General features: G+C 38.5%; 1 protein-coding gene across 1 annotated transcript in view; it reads right to left on the bottom strand.

Moving 5' to 3' along the window:
* Nucleotides 1–20535, bottom strand: part of LOC131827927 (dual 3',5'-cyclic-AMP and -GMP phosphodiesterase 11A) — a 248434-nt gene that overhangs the window by 145133 nt on the left and 82766 nt on the right. Inside the window, exons 9-10 of the mRNA XM_059168871.1 lie at nucleotides 19662–19729; nucleotides 18827–18919 (exon numbers count right to left, since the gene is read on the bottom strand). Of these exons, the coding sequence (XP_059024854.1) occupies nucleotides 18827–18919; nucleotides 19662–19729 (161 nt within the window). The remainder of the gene's footprint in view (nucleotides 1–18826; nucleotides 18920–19661; nucleotides 19730–20535) is intronic.

The raw sequence follows: 20535 nt of genomic DNA, 5'->3' as shown, positions 1-20535 counted from the left end.
AGTGGTTATGCAGGAAGCACGAAGAACTTTATGTTTGATGCAGCTTGGTTTTGCTGGGAGCCCCTTTTGGAGTGAAAGGACTAAGGAGGGACCAGGCCTACTCTGAGCCACTGTCACCCACAGGGATGGCTGGTTGCCATGAAGGAAGGGAAGTCCAAAAGTAAGACTAAAAAGGGCAATTTTTAATCTGTCCGACCTAAAGTTGGTGGTCATAGAAATCAGATGGTATTTGAGAAAGTCAGGAAACAGCATTATCTCAGGTGGGTATCAAGATCATGAGCCATTCATCCAACCAAGGAGTATCTACTGAGGACTTAATTTGTTCCAAGCACTGTGCACATGGTCCCTGTCTTAATGGAGCTTCTGTTTCAGCAATAGAGAGTGTACTAAGCAGGCAAACATATGCACTGAAATAATTGCTACAGAGTCAATAAGCAAAATGCTGAATGAGAATGGGGGTGGGCCAAGTGTGGGGCGTGGAAGGAAAGTTGGTTAGAGATGGCCTTGCTGAGATGGTATTTAAGGTAAGACCTGGAAAATAAAAAGGACTAGCCAGACCAAAGGGTGGAGGGAAGATATTTTGGGCAGAAGGTGAAGTTGCTTCTAAGGATAATATGAGTGAGGCAGGGGTGGCCTGAGATGAAGTAGAGGTGCTGAGCAGAGTCCAGGCCATCCAGGGCCTTCTGGGCTAATAAAAGATTTTATTATAGTCAATGGGAAGACACTGAGGTTTTTTAGGTAAGAGACCCACATGATCTTGTTAGCTTTCCCATCACTGTGATCAAGGAAGCCCCTTCTCAATTAAACCTGATCCCAGAGGTGACCACCCCTCCAACTTTTGAGGCAGTTATTCCCTTGTTATTGATGTAGTTTTTCCTGTTCTTGAACTTATATAGAGCGATCCCCATTATGTGTAGAATTTGACCCTGGTTGCTGTGTAGAGGATGTATTGGAGGTGGACAGGAGTGGCTATGGATGAGAGAATGGTGGCTGGGCTAGGGCAGTGGAATTAGATGCTGAGATCTATGGAGACAATGCACAGAGATCTAGAAAGAAGAGCCCTGCTCAGGGAGAAGAGGACCAGAACCATGAAGTACTCAGCCTTTGTCAGTATTGTTGGAGACTCTGGCAGTCCAAGTACCTGGCCTGGGTCCCATGCTTTGAAGGGCTCCATTCTGGCCCTCTTGGAGGATTCAACAGTATGTAAGTGGACAATAAGAGAGGTCTAAGGCCAGCCACAAAGCCTTGCCAGTTAGGAAACACTGAAGTCCAAGGGAAAGGGGACCTCATCCTGAAAGCTTAGAGAAAATATATCTTTGATAGCATCTCATGCAAGGGCCATTGCCTTTCAAAAATCTTATGTTTAGTGTCTTCAATAAGATTCAAGAAGCTAGAGCAGAAAACCATATAGGTAAAATAGGTCTGGATGAAATTAAAAAAAAAACAAGGACTGAGATAACAAATGTCTACTGTCATTTCTTCCCAACATATCTGCAATAGCACATGTTTCTTTATTAAAGTATCTTGCTTTGTTTTCTTTATGACACATCATCATGAATTTATCTTGTTAGTTTATTTGTTTACTTACTTACTGATTGTCTTTTCCCAAAGACTACAAGGTGCATGAGAATAGGAATATTACTTGTTTGCTCACTGCTGAATCCTCAATACCTAGAACACTATCCACTGCAAAGTAACTCAACAAATACCAGTGATTGAATACACAGTCAACAACATGCAAATGGGATTGGTTAGAATATGAGAAAATTTTGAGGGAATCCAAATTATGATAGCAGAATTTATATCCTGATTGGAGTTAGTAAAGATTTAAAAAATATATATTTATTTATTTGACAGAGAGAGAGAGAGAGAGATCACAAGTAGGCAGAGGCAGGCAGCGAGAGAGGGGGAACCAGGCTCCCCACTGAGCAGAGAGGCAATGTGGGGCTCGATCCCAGGACCCCGGGATCATGACCTGAGCCGAAGGCAGAGGCCTTAACCCACTGAGCCACCCAGGTGCCCCGAAGATTTTTTTTTTAATGCAAGAGTTCAGGATTGACAAATCATTGGAAAAGAATAGAGAGGTCAGAAGTGGACTGACACTTGTATAGTCATTTGTTTTTCAACACAGGTGCCAAAGTAATCCAATGGAGAAAAAAAGGACTTTTTAATAAATGGGACATATAATAAAATGAACCTTAACCGGTACCATGTACGAAAATTACTGAGATTGATCATAGAGCCAAATGTAAAAGCTAAGACCATAAAGCTTTTAGATGAAAGCACAGGGGAATGTATTCTTGATTTGTGGGCAGGTAATGGATTTTTATATCACAGAAAGCAATAACCTTAAAACTGGAAGAAAAGACAAATTAAGCTTCATCAAAACTAAAAACATCTGCTCATCAAAACACACCATGGAGAAAGTGAATAAGCAAGATTTGAAGAAAAACATTTACAACATATATATCGGACCAAGGATCAGTATCAGGATATATACAGAACTCCTACCATCCAGTAATACAAAGGCAAACAATCCAATTTAAAGTGGGCGGAAATTTGGGAGCTCACAAAAGACATATAAGTGGTAAATAAACACATGAGAAAAATGTAAAATGTTTTTAGTTGTATATTTTGTATATTTATATAGCTGTATATTGTATATTTAAAATTAAAACCACAATAAAATATCACTACATATTTACCAAAGGGCTAGAATTATAAACAATGATAGCACCAAATACCGATGAGATTGTGAAACAACTAAAACTTTCATAGTTACACACCAGAAGAAAAACATACCTGACATCTTCTTATAAAACTAATATATAGGGTGCCTGGGTGACTCAGCTGGTTAAGGTCTGACTCTTGCTTTAGGCACAAGTCATGATCTCATGGGTTGTGAGATCGAGCCCTGTGTTGGGCACCATGCTCAGTGCAGCAGTCTGCTTGAGGATTCTCTCCCTCTACCCTTCCCCTTCACTCGCACTCTCTTCCTTTCTGTCTATCTCTCTGAGATAAATAAATAATTCTTAAAAAAAAAAACTCAATATACACTGACCTTTTGATAGAGTAATTCAAGTACTAGGGATTAGATCAAGAGATATAAAAGCATATGTTTATAAAAATACTTTTTTACAAAAATGTTCATGCAGTTTTATTCATAGAGCCCCAAATTGGAAATAGCCTGTGTATCCATCAATGGGAGAATGGATAAACACATTGTGGTATGATTCCACAATGAAATACTAATCATCGGTTGAAAGGAATAAACTTACATATATTCTCAATATGGGTGACTCTCAAATGCATTGTGCTGGTTGAAAGAAGCATTTAAATAAAAGATTTCATATTGTATAATTTAATTTATGTGAAATTCTAGAATGGGTAAAACTAATCTATGGTAAAAAAACAGAACAGTAGTTATCTCTGGGGTGGTGGTGGGTGTCTCTGGGAAGAGGCATGGGGCAACACTTTTTGCACTTGTGATATACAAGATATATTTTTTAGTGAAAAATAACAAAATTGCTCTTTTAAAACTAGTAAGTTTTGAGGTGGTTTGATGGATACAATTAGGGTTCCAAAACAAAATCTATGTCTAAATAAAGATTATAAATATAGTTATATTAGTACTGAAAAATATGAGTAGTACTTTTGAAAAAATAACTGTGTAAATGTAACAATTTGTTTATGATCATGTAATTAAAATCCTACAAAATCCTATAATACATAAACAAAACCAGGCAACTGCAGGTAAATGCACACAATTCATTTGCCTACATAGTGTGAGAAGATAAAAGATACTGGTTCATTTTTGCCTTTATTAATTACAGAAATATTGATTTAAGAACACTTTTGTAAAAGACACATAATAAAAAATCTTCTAAAAAATCAAAAAAAATATGATCCACATAGTAAAAGTTAGAAAAAGCAAAATATAAGAAAGTAAAAACTCAGGAAGAAAAAGATAACTTACATAAAGCCAAAGCTTTCATCAAAAACAAAGATTCTCAAATTGAATTTAAACATTAAATTCAGATGTATGTAGTTTATAAGAAATATGCCTAAAACAAAATAACCTAGAAGTAATAAAAACAAAATGTTATAATCAGTGAAAAATGAAGATACGTTATACTTAAGGGAACAACGTGAATGATGGCAGATCTTTCATTGGTAGCAGTGAAAACCAGAAGACTGTGATATCTTAACATGGTAGAAAGAAAAAAAATGTAAACTCAAATAATAAGATGGTTAGCTCTAAGCACTGGTTACCACTGATTTTGATTTCTTCTCATAAAAATACTCTACATCTTTTATCACTCTAATTTGCAGGCAATGGGGAGCCACTGATGGTTTTAGAGACAGATATGACAAGTTACTGCACTTTAGGAGAATAAATCTTGAGTGTACCATGTGTGAGCAGAAAAGACACTAGAGCCAGGATTATTAGCTTGAGTAAGTAGAACTAATACAGGGAACAAGAAATAAAGATCTGAACCATGAAAGTGGAGATACTGCAGGAACAAAACTGACTGAGACTGGCAGATGTCTGGATGTGAAAAACCAAGGAGAGAAGTTAAAGATAAACCATTGTAAATGAAAACATCAAATCAGTATACTGTTAATAAAAAATATCTGTTCGACTTTATAAAAAAATTATTTATTTATTTATTTGACAGAGAGAGATGCAGTGAGAGAGGGAATACAAACAGGGGAAGTAGGGGAGGAAGTAGGGGAGGAAGCCTGATGAGGGGGCTCGATCCCAGGATTTTGGGATAGTGACCTGAGCTGAAGGCAAACGCTTAATGACTGAGCCACACAGGTGCCCCTAAATGTTTGTTTTTTTTTTTAATGGAGATTATAATTGCTAGATATGCTAAGTCTGGACTTTTGGAGGTGCATACAAGAACCAAGAGTTAGCTGGAACAAAAAAATCTGAAGCTTCAAAGGGAGAGAGAGTGTGAACTATGAGTTGGTTGTGATCTCCCCTCTGTCATTTGTGTTTTTTCTTTTTGGGTCCTTTCTCTTTTCTTTTTGATAAGTCTAGCTAAGGGTTTATCAATTTTATTACTTCTTTTGAAGAACTAGCCCTTAGTTTTGTTAATCTGCTATACTGGTTTCTTTTTGGTTTCTATTATCATTTATTTCTGCTCTAAACTTTATTAAGTCCTTTCTGCTGGCTTTAAGCTTTATTTGCTCTTCCTTTTCTAGCTACTTTAGGTGTAAGGTTAGGTTGTGTATTTGAGGCTTTTCTTGCTTCTTGCAGTAGGCCTGTAGTGCAACATATTTCCCTCCTAGGGTCACTTTGCTTCATATCAAAGGTTTTGGGCTGTCTTACTTTCATTTTCATTTGCTGCCATGTATTATTTTTTAATTCTTCTTTAATTTCCTAGCTAACCAATTCATTCATTAGTAGGATCTTCATTAACCTTCATGCATTTGAGGTCTTTCCAAATTTTTTTCTTGTGGTTGAGTTCAAGTTTCAAAGTTCTGTGGTCTGAAAATATGCATGGTACCATCTTGATCTTTTGGTACTTGTTGAGGGATGATTTATGACCCAGTAGGTGATCTATTCTGAAAAATGAATTCCATGTGTACTTGAGAAGAATGTGTGTTCTGCTGCTTTAGGATGAAATGTTTTGAATATATGTTAAGTTCTTCAGGTCCAGTGTGTCATTCACAGCCTTATTGAAAAAATTGAAAAAATTCCTTATTTTCCCGCTTTAATGATCTGTCCATTGCTCTAAGTGGGGTGTTAAAGTCTCCTACTATTATTGTATTATCATCAATGAGTTTCCTTATGTTTGTTATTAATTGACATATATTTGGGTGCTCCCAAATTGGGGGAATAAAAATTTACAATTGTTAGATCTTTCTGACAGTTAGACCCCTTAATTATGATATAATGCCCTTCTTCATCTCTTGTTGCAGTCTTTATTTTAAAGTCTAGCTAAAAGTATGGCTACTCGGGGCACCTGGGTGGCTCAGTGGTTAAAGCCTCTGCCTTCAGCTCAGGTCATGATCCCAGGGTCCTGGGATCCAGCCCCGCATCAGGATCTCTGCTCAGTGGGGAGCCTGCTTCCCCCTCTCGTTGCCTGCCTCTCTGCCTACTTGTGATCTCTGTCAAATAAATAAATAAAATCTTAAAAAAAAAGTATGGCTACTCTAGCTTTCTTTTGATATCCATTAGTATGACAGATGGTTCTGTATCCCCTCATTTTCAATCTGCAGGTGTTTTTATGTCTAAAACGAGTCTCTTGTAGGCAGCATAGAGATGGACCTTGTTTTTTACCCATTCTGGTACCTTATGTCTTTTGATTGGTGCATGTAGTCCACATACATTCAGACTGATTACTGAGACATATGAATTTAGTGCCACTGTGTTAGCTGTAGAGGTGTTTCCAGTGATGTTTTCTGGTCTTTTGTTGCTTTTGGTCTTTTATTCTCCAAAGAGTCCCCCTTAAAATTTCTTGCAGGGTTGGGTTGGTGGTCATGAACTCCTATAGTTCTTGTTTGTCTGGAAAATTCTTTGTCTCTCTTTCTATTTTAAATGACAGCCTTGTAGGATAAAGAATTCTTAGCTCCATATTTTTCCCATTCAGCACGTTGAATATTTCCTGCCACTTTCTTTTGGCCCATCAAGTCTCTGTGAATAGGTCTATTGTAAACCTGATCTGTCTTCTCTTGTATGTTAAGGACCTTTTTTCCCTTGCTACTTTCAAGATTCTTTCCTTGTCTGTGTATTTTGTTAATTTGACTATGATATGCCTTGGTGATGGCCACCTTTTGTTGAATTTAATGGAAGTTCTCTGTGCTCCTTGGATTTTGATGTCTGTGTCCTTCCCCTGATTAGGGAATATTTCAGCTATAATTTGTTCAAATAAACCTTCTGCTCCTTTATCTCTCTCTTCCTCCTCTGGGATGCCTCTGATATGAATGTTACAGTTTACCAAGTCGCTGAATACTCTAAGTTTACCTTATGGTCCATTACCCTTATTTCCCTCTTCTTTTTGGCTTCCTAATTTTCCATAATTTTATCTCTAGTATCACTTATTTGCTCCTCTGCTCCATCCATCCTCATTTTTATGGCCCCCATTTGTGTGTGCAGCTTGGTTATAGCATTTTAAATTTTGGCCTGACTAGATTTTAATTCTTTTATCTCTATAGTAAGGAATGCTCTAGTGTCTTCTATGCTTTTTTTCAAGCCTAGTTAGTATCATTATAATTGTTGTTTTAATTCTAGTTCAGACATCTTAGTTATGCTTGTATTGATTAAATCCCTGGTCATGAGTTCTACCTCATGTTCTTTCTTTTGGGGTGAATTCCTTCATCTTATCATTTTGTTTAGAAAAGAAAAGACTAGGAAAAAAAACCCAGCAAAACAAACAAATAAACAAAGACAAAGCAAAAAAACAAAGAAAAAGTGAGGAAAAAAACAAAAAACCCTAAGAAAAACAGAAACACAAAACAAGAAAATCAAACCAAACTAAACAAAACACAAAACTAGATCCTGGCTGGGTTTTGGTCTGCTTGTTAAAAGAATCTAGATCCCAAAATAAAACATAAAATAAAATAAAATAAATAAAATAAAATGGAAGTAGACCAAAAATTTTAAAAATATGAAAATATATTTATATAAATTTAAAAAACAAATTAAAAATTTAAAGGGAATTGGAAAATATAAGAAAATAAATTAAAAAATAAAAATAAAAGAAATAAAGAATAAGAGTAAAAAGGAAGCTCAATCCTACTTTCCCTAGAGCTGAAGATGTTCAGTACTCTATGATCAATAAACTTGATGTGAGCTAGCTGTGCTGGTTTTCTGGGGGAGGGGTCTGCTGTGCTGATCCTCAGGCAGACTTGGTTTAGTGGAAATGAGTGTCCAGGGCACGGGGTGCAGGGGGCATTACGAGACTTGGTGTACAAGGGCTCTGACCTCAACTAGGTGGTGTTGTTTTGCTCCCTGAAGGCTTTTAACACTGATGGGCAGAATGAAATTGCTGTACCCTGCTCTATAGCCTTGGACCTGAAAGTTCAAGCCCAGCCTCTTCAGTGAGCCCTCAACAGAAATGTAATCAATCCCCCTATTTGTTTCCCTGGTTTCTGTATGAACCCTGCACTCAAAGTAGCAAATGAAGAGTAGAAGCTCATGCTATCTGTTTAATTGGTTTTTCCTGTACCTTATACCCAAAGAAGTTGAAGAAAGTTGGCATGATTATTCTCTTAGGGCCTTTTAGAAAGCCACCACAATTATTTGATCATAATTTATACACCAGTTCAATTAAGAGCCAGGAATTTTCACAAAGAACAGCTTCCAAAATGTTGTTTTAAAAGTAACTTAAGAGGTAGTAGTAGCTACAATGGGGAAATAATGACCATATAACCCTTTCAGGGAAGTAGTTCATTTAGGTTTCCTTTTTATCCTTTCTTAAGAAGAAGTGTTTATACAATGCAACATGTTTTCAGTAAAGAAGATTTTACAAATGGGAACAATTTCACTTTTGCCAAGTGTTGCATTTGGACTTGTAATCGGTAACCTGTAGCCAATGAACCTACAAATAAACAAAGTTCTTCCAAGGGTAGACATTTATCATTCAGACAATCACTGGATCATGGTTGGACAGTAACCTAGTCTGTAAAGTCATTTTGGTAGATAACAGAATGTTTAAATGGAACTCTTTCTGACTTTATAGTTGAGAACAACAGACACTACATTCTAAAGGGAGGTTCTAGGCCATTCTAAAGAGATGACTCCAAACTACTTCTGCTACCTTCAAGCTAAGGTACTCATTCCCCATCTCTGCATTGTATGAGACAAGGGAAACAATTCAGGAGAGGAGCCAATATTGAAAATCTTTTGGTTAGGGTTTTTTGAGGGTTTCTTAAAAAAACCATGTGTAGAACCCAATATGTATACTCCCAGAGAGTGTCACTGATTCGTGCCTAAAAATTCTAGGGGCACCTGGGTGGCTCAGTCAGTTAAGCAGCTGCCTTTTGCTTGGGTCATGATCCCAGGGTCCTGGAATTGAGCCCCTCATCGGGCTCCTTGCTTAGCCGGGAACCTTCTGCTTTTGTATGCCACTCCCTCATTTGTGTTCTCTCTCTCTCTCTCTGTCAAATAAATAAAATCTTAAAAAAAAAGAAAGAAAAAAATAAAAATTCTAAAGGTTAAGGGGCAGAAGGAGAGGGCTACTTTGTGCAATCTAACAGTCAAAGATATGTGATTTCCATAGGCCAAATGGACCAATGAGACATAACTAGGCTTAAAAGGACTCTGACCATTGAAGCAATGAACCGATGAACAAAATATGGTACATACTGACAGTGGAATTTTATTCAGCCTTAAAAAATAAGGAAATTCTGACACAAGCTACAACATTAATGAAACTTAAAGACATTATGCTAAGTGAAATACGTCAGTCATAAAAAGGCAATACTGTATGAATCTGCTTATATGAGGTATCTAGAGGAGTCAAGTTCATAGACATAAAGTAGAAGAGTGGTTGCCAAGGGCTGGAGAGGGGAATGAGAAGTTAGTATTTCATGGCCACAGAGTGTTAGTTTGGGAAGAGTAAACAGTTCTGGAGATGGATGTCGATTGGTGATGATTACACAACATTGTTAATGCACTAAATGCCCGTGAACTGTGTACTTAAAAAGGGTAAACTTTTTTTATGTTGTGTTTATTTGACCACAATAAATAAAAGAGAAAAACAAACATAGATCCTAGGAAAGAAGACTTTCTGAAGGAGTGAGATGATCCCCATGGAGGAAAGATCTGTATGGGCCACTGGAAACCAGGGCCTGAGAAAGGATTATGACCCGTCAGTCAGGAAAGGTAAACCCACATCAGGGACTGTCAACAGGAGATTCCTAGCCCCCAGAACTCTCCAAAGAATTCATGAAAGGCACTCACAATAAAAAGAGAATGTTGGTGCTTGACACAGAGGGCCTTGACACCAGGTTAGGACAGCACCGGTCATGTAAGAGTTTGCTCTTTATCCTATTTCCATTTTGTTCCCTGCACCTGTCTTGGGAAGGAGGTAAAGTGAAGAAGAATAAAGAAGCTCACTGTGACCCTCTCCTGACCATAGTTTTCTGATCCCAGGGAAGGGGAGGCACTCAGATGCTATTTAACATCTGAGTGTATTAGAAAGCCTAGAGGAGAGCCAGAGAGTTCATCCAGGAGTAGGGAAGATTGGTTCAAGAGGGTAGGTCTAAAGAAAGAAGGATGAAAAAAAGAATGGAGTGACATTCTGTTAGCATCCTATGAGTCTAGTTGTGTGAATTACCCCATTAGAGAAATTTTTCTCCTTGGAGCTTAGGAGATTTTGCATGGCAGAATTATCTCCAGGAAGCCAGGTTGGCCCCTTAATCATCATCTAAGGAAATAGCCCAGGGAAGATGGTATCTTGGAGGAGATCTCCCCCAAAATAAATAAATAGAAATAATTGACACTCGTGGCCTATAAAGGAGAAGGGGAATATGGAGGTATGCTGTATGAGTCAGTGGCCAGCAAGACCGCTGCTGGTGACCATCAACTCTTCTAATATAGCCCAAGCTGTTTCCATTTGAAATGTTGACATGGCAGACCAAAATAATTATCTGTGGCTGCGTGCATTCATTTATTCAATATACTTTTGTTGAGTGTCACTCTCTATAAAACACCAAAAGGAATAAAGAATAGCTAGGACATAATCACGTACGTTAATGCAAACACGTTCTAGCAGAGGAAAACATACAGACTCCCAATTAACTATAATCTAGGACAAAGACAGGAATAAGTAAGCATGGGATTTAAAAGATTTATAGGAAAGATTACCCTTAAATTCAGCTTTGAATGACATAACAACTTTGAGGGGAGACAGCATAGTTGGAACAGAGAGTAACTGAGGTGGAAATGATATTAAAGATCAGACAGCAGAGAAGCAGGTGGCTGATTTGGAGACTACGAGGTAGTTGAGTTTTTTTGTAAGTAGCATAGAATACTCTGAAAAGAGAAATGAGAGCCAGCGGTAGCAAGATAGCTTGGTATGAACTTTCAAAGGGCCCCAAAGACCAGGAAGTTTGTACTCTGATAGGTAATGGAGGAGTAATTTAGGATCTCTGAGTGAGTGAATGATGCAATCTGAAATATGGTTTAGGAAGAATAGATAGATGGCTATTACAATCGCTCAGTCAAGAGGTAATGAAGCCCTTAAGTGGAATGGCTGCTGTGGCAATTTGAAAGGAAGAAATGGATGGCAGAGGACTTGGGGAGCTAGAATCAATGGGGCTTGGCTCCTGATCGCACATGCCTTTTCCACACCCTCTGTCTGACCCTCATCCCTTCCTTCCTCTGATCATAGGAGGGTAAAAGGTGTCCCTTAATACACCGACTTCTATTTCCTGGAAAATTTCTCATCAGTATCAGGTGAGTCTTTATTTGCATTTTCTATGAAAGACACCCCAAAGGACAATTCTTGGTGTTCAAAATGAAGAATATTCTAATTTACTTTCATACTGTATTTTCTTTGTCCACTGGACTTTCAGGTGAAGTTTCCCCCTTAATCATAGGATTCTTACACTCAGAAAATGTGAACATCCATTAGTACACTTCCTGTGAAGCTCTTGGCACTCCGGTAGAATGGAACCCAGGATAATAAAACTAGAGTTATTAAAAATGATGGTAAATTCCTCTCTTTGTTCCATTATTCAGCTTTAAGAGAATTTCTGCTCTCTAAGAGTCTTAGATTATTAGTTTTACATATTTAGGAAAAAGAACTTTAAGAATCTAATTATATAACTAAATTATGAGAAATTAAGAAAAGCAGTCATCAAAGTAATAGTGTTCTATACTTCAATTGTTAAACAAAATACAGACAATGTATTAATCACTTCAGTTTTTAAAGGCCAGAAAAGAAGAAAGTATGTGGTATGTTCATACTGCGATTTTTTTGTCATTTGTGGATTAGGTTAAAACGAGCTGAAGGGACGCCTGGGTGGCTCATTCGGTTAAGTGTCTGCCTTCGGCTCAGGTCATGATCCCAGGGTCCTGGGATTGAGTGGGAGCAGGGAGCCTGCTTTTCTTTCTGGCTGCCGCTCCCCCTGCTTGTGCGCTTGTCTCTCTCTCTCTCTCTGACAAATAAATAAATAAAATCTCTAAAAAAAAAAAAAAAAAAAAAAGGAGCTGAAGTTGCCAGTATGTGGCAAAAGGGAAGGGACCCCTAGCCTGGCAGGTCTTTAGTAGAGACTTTACTCTTGGTGATGTACAGCTTTCGAAGACCTGCATGGCTATTTTTGACATGGGAAAATTTGTATTTACACCTCCTGGACTTCTCTGTAGAAACCTACAGGGTGACAGGAGCCACAGAAAATGGGCCTGCATTAAGTAAGCCCTGGGGCGCAGGGGGAGCGTGGGGTGCAGGGGTGAGGCTTGGGGCGCAGGGGTAACACTGCCGGGATGCTCAGTGGTGAAACACAGAGCGCGCCAAGTATCTAGGAAATTAGGGATCTATTCGTAGTTGAAACTTCAAGCAGGAAATGATCCTTCTCATTAAAAGGAGCAAAAAATTGTATCTCTTCCCCAGCCCCTCAATCAGCACAGTTTTACAGCAACTCTTGGTCTGAGCATTCAGGACTTGCTGCAGATTAGAGGGCAGCACGTGCTCTGGTTAATAGGACAGGTAGCTTTTATAAAGTGCTTACTGTAACTAAACACTCCCTCAGCGCTTTCCCTGCATTGCTTTATTTAACTGTAAAAACACCCTTCTTATCATACCCATTTAACATATGAAAAAAATAAGATTGAGAAATTTAGTTGTCCAAGATCCAGAGCACCTGAATCAGGATTCAGTCCTAACTAGACTGATGAGACCAATGTCAAAGACAGGGCTCTAAATCATCTCCCTGCATTGCCTGGCACTTAAAGCCAGCAGCCTCCTTCTGCAGTGGCGGAGGGCGCCTGGGGGGCTCAGCTGCTTAGGTGTCTGCCTTTGGCTAAGGTCATGATGTCGGGGTCTTGGGATGGAGCCCAGCATTTGGGCTCCCTGCTCAGTGGGGAGTCTGCTTGTACCTTTCCCTTTGACCCTTATGCTCTCTCTCTCAAATAAATAAATAAAATCTTCAAAAAATAAAAATAAAAAATGCCTGGCAGAAAGGATTCTTTTTTTTTTTTTTTTAAAGATTTTATTTATTTATTTGAGAGAGAGACAGTGAGAGAGAGCATGAGCGAGGAGAAGGTCAGAGGGAGAAGCAGACTCCCCGTGGAGCTGGGAGCCTGATGCAGGACTCGATCCCGGGACTCCGGGATCATGACCTGAGCCGAAAGCAGTTGTCCAACCAACTGAGCCACCCAGGCGTCCCGGCAGAAAGGATTCTTAAAAGACAAAAGAATGGGGGCACCTGGGTGGCTCAGAGGGTTAAGCCTCTGCCTTCGGCTCAGGTCATGATCTCAGAGTCCTGGGATCGAGCCCTGCATTGGGCTCTCTGCTCAGCAGGGAGTCTGCTTCCTCCTCTCTCTCTGCCTGCTTCTCTACCTACTTTTGATCTCTGTCTGTCAAATAAATAAATAAAATCTTTAAAAAAATTAAAAGGAAAACAAAACAAAACAAAAAAAAACAACAAGAGAATGTTGTGTTGGCTCTCAAGAGTCTCCTGAACATGCAGGAAGAAATGTGTTCACATTACCTCTCTAGGCCATGAAATATGCATGCCCACTTTCTGGGGAGGGAAAGGCTTCTAGGGGGTTTATTGTCACTGGGAGTTGTGGGATGGATGACTTCTCTTCACTCTTGTTGTCAAATGAAAAAAAACACACACACTGCACAAAGACTATATATATATATATATATATATATATATATAGTATATGTATATATGAATTGTAAAGCTACATTTAGACAAAGATCTTGTGCAAGATCAAGCAGAAAAAAAACTGAAGAGAATAAGTAAAAAAAGAGACAACACAAGTAGAAGAAGAGCCTGCCCAGATCCAAGTAGGGAGTCTTTCCTTAGCTACACTAGAGAAAAAGGAGAGGGTCATCCCAGGTCCTTGGGAAGGAGGGATGGAGATGATAGAAGAATGGCAATGCGTGTGGTTCTGTCCCCTCTGGCTTGTGCGTCCTCTCTGTCTCTTGCTTATTATTGTTGCTGCTGTTATCATTAGTGTCATTATTATTATTTTACCTTAAAATATTTGCTGGATTATTTACATTCCTATAAAGTAACAAACTCTTTTCTGGAAGAGGCTGGTTATAAATAAAGGTTTTTAATAGAAATATTTACATAAAATTTTATTATTCACGTGCATCTATAGTATTTATAAGTACATAAATTTAAAATATATATATTCATTCAAAAGTTAAGGTATTTTATAGTATATGTAGATCTCATTTCGGAGTTTGGGTTTAGTAGCTCTCAATAAATCTTTTGTCTTCATAAAGCCCTGAGATGAGACATTGTTCTAGATATTCCTGCATATGGATTCCTGGGTGAGGGAGTGGGATGAGGGAACTCCCCAAAACACACTGATCATCACAGATCAGAGTTTGGTATCTAGTGAGGTAGTGGTTGAGTGGGGCGGGGAGGGATGAAACCACGATGGTGGCACCAGAGTTATAACTGGGCAAGCACACAGAACATACAACTGCACATACGAGCCACTTCTGAAAGGGTGAGACTGCCATGAGGCCCAGACTTGGGCTGGAAATTTGGGAGTGTCAGTAATAATTTTTGTGTGTAAGGATAGAAGGTATCTGAGTTGCACAAACAAGAGGGTATTCACTATGAACCCAAATGAGCAGTTCCTGGGTGAGGAGACTGTGGTGTATTAGCACCTTGTAGGTAAAGGGAGATGTGGCTCCCTGAGGGCAGGTGGGGACTAGGCCTTGGGAGAGTGTTGCCTCTCATTGGTGAATGGCAGCTCTTGCTTCAACCCACGCCCTTCTCAATGGCATGAAGATCCACCAGGGGGCAGTGAGGAGCTCGAATGTGGGTGTGTAGGAGCTGCACTGTGTGTGAAGTATAACATGACAGGATCAAATAGGTTTGTGTGGGACTAGTGTACAGTGTGTCCTTTTCAAAGTTGCAGAAACAAAGGAACTGAAGCTGGATGAGGCAACTCTGTAGAGTTCAAAATTTGAAGATGGTGAAGGAGTCGTGACAACATTTGTTGTTCAAAATTCCTGCCCTCTTTTCTTTCTTAAAATCTATGGTGATTTCTCAGTAATGAACATACTACTGCAAGCAATAATGTGGTGATTTTTGGTATTACTATAATTTTATTTATGGAATGTTAAAATCTCATGTATCACCTCATTTAATTCTCACAACTGAGGTAGGTGACAGAGGTAGGATGTGAAAATTCTTTTGCACATAGAACTTAATGCTTTATTATTGATTCATAGGTTGCATATTTACAGTTTACTTGTTTATTAATTCATCCTGAAGATATTATTTTTATTCCTTGTTGTAAATATATTATATATAAATAAAGCAGAACTCAGTGGGAAAACCAGAAAAAAAAATTCCCTTCACTGAGCAGGAGAATCCCTTTCACCCATTCTTTCCTTCCTCTCTCCCTCCATCTGTCCAAAAACCATTTAATAAATGCTTTCTCTGTGCTAAGTGCTCTGGTAGGCACTGCGGATAAGATTATAAAAAAATAAATTCTCTGTGCTTCCAGAGTTCAGAGTTCAATTAAGGGTAGAAAAGTTTTTGGTAAAGAACTAATTTTATGTCTTTAAACCTTAAATCAAATTGCTGCAAGTACCACAGTGTTGCCTACTTATCTTCTCCCTTGGTTTTATCTTTCTACCAATATCTTGCTTGGTACACAGAATATTTTGAAGATTGCCCATGTATTATATTGTGCTGTTCTAGATGATGTCGTGTATTATGTGATATTTTATCTGTCCTACTTAATAAGTATTTCACAGAATCTTTGATGATAGCTACAGACCAAAAGTTGGGGAAAACAATAAATCTTGCATCAAAACCAGCTGGGATTTTGCAAATCAATCAATGTGATACACCACGTTAATAAAAGAAAGTACAAGAACCATATGGTCCTCTCAATAGATGCAGAAAAAGCATTTGACAAAGTATAGCATCCTTTCTCGATTAAAACTCTTCACAGTGTAGGGATAGAGGGAACATACCTCAATAACAAAAAAGTCATACATATATGAATATCATTCTCAAAGGGAAAAAATTGAGAGCTTTTCCCCTAGGTTAGGAACACAGCCAGGATGTCTACTATCACCACTGCTATTCAACATAGTACTATACGTCCTAGCCTCAGCAATCAGACAATAAAAAGAAGTAAAAGGCGTCTTCAATGACAAAGAAGAAGTCAAACTCTCACTCTTTGCAGATGACATGCTACTCTATGTGGAACACCCAAAAGACTACACTCCAAAATTGTTAGAACTCCTAGAGGAATTCAACAAAGCGGCAGGATATAAAATCAATGCACAGGAATCAGTTGCCCTTCTATACATTAACAGCGAGACAGAAGAATAAGTAATTAAGGAGTAGATCCCATTTATAATTGCACCAAAAACAATAACCTAACCAAAGAGGCAATGTGTCTGTGCTCGGAAAACTATAGAACACTCATAAAAGAAGTTGAGGGAGACACAAACAAATGGAAAAACATTCCATTCTTGTGGATTAGAAGAACAAATATTGTTAAAGTGTCTATGCTACCCAAAGCAATCTATACATTCAATTCAATCCCTACCAAAATACCATCAACTTTTTTCAGAGCTGGAACAAATAATCCTAAAATTTGTATGGAACCAGAAAAGACTCTGAATAGCCAAAGAAACATTGAAAAAGAAAACCAAAGCTGGTGGCATCACAATGTCAGACTTCAAGCTCTATTACAAAGCTGTCATCATCAAGACATTATGGTACTGGCACAAAAACAGACACATAGATCAATGGAACAGAATAGAGAGCCCAGAAATAGACCCTCAACTCTATGGTCAACTAATCTTCGACAAAGCAGGAAAGAATGTCCAATGGAAAAAAGATAGTTTCTTCAATAAATGGTGTTGGGAAAATTGGACGGCCACATGTAAAAGAATGAAACTGGACCATTTCTTTACATCACACACAAAAATAGACTCAAGATGGATGAAAGACCTAAATGTAAGACAGGAATCCATCAAAATTTTAGAGGAGAACACAGGCAGCAACCTCTGTTACCTTGGCTATAGGAAATTCTTGCTAGACTCGTCTCCAAAGGAAAGGGAAACAAAGGCAAAAATGAACTACTGGGACTTCCTCAAGATAAAAAGCTTTTGCACACCAAAGGAAGTAGTCAAAAAACCAAAAGACAATTTACAGAATGGGAGAAGATATTTGCAAAGGGCTTACCAGATAAAGGACTCATCTCCAAAATCTGTAAAGAACTTATCAAACTCAACACCCAAAGAACAAATAATCCAGTCAAGTATTGGGAAGGAGACATGAAGAAACAAACAAACAAAAATAATAATAAAGCTACTCTATGACCCAGCAATTGCACTATGAGGTATTTACCCAAAGGATACAAATGTAGTGATCTGAGGGGGCACCTGCACCCCAGTGTTTATAGCAGCAGTGTCTACCATACCCAAACTGTGGAAAGAGCTGAGATGTCCTTTGACAGATGAATGGATAAAGAAGATGTGTGTGTGTGTGTGTGTGTGTGCGCGCGCACAAACAATGGAATACCTCTCAGCCATCAACAAAAATGAAATCTTGCCATTTGCAACGACGTGGTTGGAACCAGAGGCTAAGCAAAATAAATCAATCAGAGAAAGACAATGATCATATAATATCACTTACATGTGGGATTTAAGAAACAAAACAGGATTATAGGGGAAGAGAAGAAAAAATAAAACAGGACAAAATCAGAGAGGGAGACAAACCATAGGAGTCTTAACCATGGTTTACTGGTTAACCCAGGGGAGGGAGGTGGGGGGATGGGGTAACTGGGTGATGGACATTAAGGAAGGCACATGATGTAATGAGCACTGAGTATTATATAAGACTGATGAGTCACTGACCTCTACCTCTGAAAGTAACAATGGATTATATGTTAATTAATAGAATTTAAATAAAATAAGAAAAATGGTATAGATTTAGATTGCTGCTAAAAAAATAATGGTTTTGGAGCAGAATACTTTTAAATCTTTACGTTTCTGTTCTAATGCTGTAAGTAGAGTTCAATATCTTAGTACTTTAAGAGAATATTGTACCATTTGAGAAAAAGCAGCAAGCTGGGACTCAGAGGAGAACTCTTGTTTTCAGACTTAGTCTGAGGGGAGAGGCAGTTTACCTCTGGGGAATAGGTCAGAGTTCTCAGTGGGAGGTGTACATGTTTGTGGCGGGGGAGTTGGAGAATGACAGAAGCTTCCCTCACTTGGGTCACATATCTTCACAGTGAAGTTTTCTTCTATGGTAAGAAAAGTTGTGAATTTCCAGACTACCTTTACATATTCAAAGTAAGTTCATAATGCATTTAATTTTAAATAAATCCTAACAAATTATTTTTGCATCATCACTTTTAATAAAACTAACACATAAAATCTATATCTAACTGTGCAACATATGGATGGCCTTTAAGGAATCTGTGAATTCCCCAAGACTGTATGCAAAATTGTGTGCATATGTGTCCTTGTCCTAGAGAGGGTTAGTGGCTTTCATCAAATTCAAACACATGACTCTAAAATAACTAAAGCCCAATGAATAGGTAATTAAAAATTGAGAAATTAATCCCATAATAAGGACGTTTTTCTCTCTCATAAAATGAGAGCTTTTAAAGCATATAATTTGGACATAAATACTGACTTACATCAAGAGCCACGGACTGCTTGGCCCAAGACTTCTTCACTTGATTGTACATAATTGTGTTGTTGATGCCCAGGCCACAGAAGATGACAAAAGCCTAGGAAAGAGAAAGCCTACTAATTAAAAATTACAATAATTCATTGGTATAATCTAATATGAAAGCAGGCAGTCATCAGAAATGGGTCTGAAAATATAACTTTATTGTACACAGAGGTAGGCCTTGGGGAAATATGCACATTAAAATTCTTAATTACTATTGTCATGTAACAGTTTTATAGCTCACATTGCACATGAGAAAAAATTATTAATATAATGTCCTGGTGAAGAAATGACTTTATTAATTTAAAACATACTTATAGTCTTATCAAATGTGTTCTTAATTTATTTAGGTTGTGGACTGGTTTTGAGTAATTTCATTCCATTAAACTAAAGCACCCTCTTTCAGTGGCTAGGCTATAAAATATTTTGGTGAAGAAACCAAGTGGGCGTACCCATTAGGTAAATATTAAAAGGAAGGAAGATAGATCTAGAACCAGTTTGTAAAGAAGCTGTGAGGTATTCTCTCCTAGAGGAAAAATAAGCATGAGGTTTCCATGTTGGCTACTTTATTGGTGCAACGTGTACAAGGATGCCTGTTTGAGGCCAACCTTTCCAGCTAGAGGGCAGACTGGAATAAAGGGAGGCTTGAAAACCCAAGAAAGGAGATGACCGAGCATGCAGTGGAGCTGGCTGGCGGTCTCGCCACTATACACACACTCTTGGCAGATTTTGACAAGCTGCCACCAGGAGACTAGTGGTGACTCAGCTCTAGCCTTTGGTGCACAAATTTATTTTCTTACCTCAAAAAGTCGTTGATCTGCATCATCAAAAGCTTTCCCGTCAAGTCTATTTAACACTTGAGCCACTCCTGTGGGAAGAGTTTGGTTTACGCGGTCATTTTTAGCACTGGCCACTGTGTTACTATAATCTAATAAAGCCCAGCTGACTTGATACCTCCCTTAGGTAACTTCAGACACTGAGTTTAATCTCTGGTCTCCCCAGTGCCTGCTGTCGCGTGGGACAGATCTGAGGTACATCGATGCAGTTTATCTTCAAGGTTGTGATATCTAAGCTGAGTCACAGTGAAGCCTGAAGTTCTACCAGGCATCAGTCTGATTCCTTAAAAATGGTTTTCAAGAGGACTGTGCACAGTGACTTGGATATATCTGACATATATACACATGCATATATACATATATGCAATTAGCTGTATCACTGAGTGTTAATAACTGTGTGTATACACATGTGTGTGTATACAAAGGTATCTGTAATTTTTTATGTTTTCAATCCTGTGGAACACAGCGCATGAGTGAGGCAGGATGACATTGTGATTAAGAACACGGGCTCTGAAAGACAGTTATCATGTGATCTCACTGATCTGAGGAATTTGAGAAACAAGACAGAGGATCATAGGGGAAGGGAGGGGAAAATGACACAAGATGAAACCAGAGAGGGAGATAAGCCACAAGAGACTCTTAATCGCAGGAAACAAACTGACGCCTGCTGCAGTGGATGGGCATGGGAGGGATGGAGTGGCTGGGGGACGGACATAGGGGAGGGTGTGTGCTATGGCGAGCGCTGGGAATTGGTAAGACTGATGAATCACAGACCTGTACCCCCGAAACAAAAAATACATTATATTTTAGTTAAGAAAAAAAAAAAAAAAGAACATGG

The sequence above is a fragment of the Mustela lutreola genome, chromosome 3 (genome assembly GCF_030435805.1).
Source record: "Mustela lutreola isolate mMusLut2 chromosome 3, mMusLut2.pri, whole genome shotgun sequence".
NCBI classification, from domain to species: Eukaryota; Metazoa; Chordata; class Mammalia; order Carnivora; family Mustelidae; genus Mustela; species Mustela lutreola.
The sequence above is the reverse complement of the archived record's forward strand: the minus strand, read 5'-3'. Positions and strand labels throughout refer to the sequence as shown.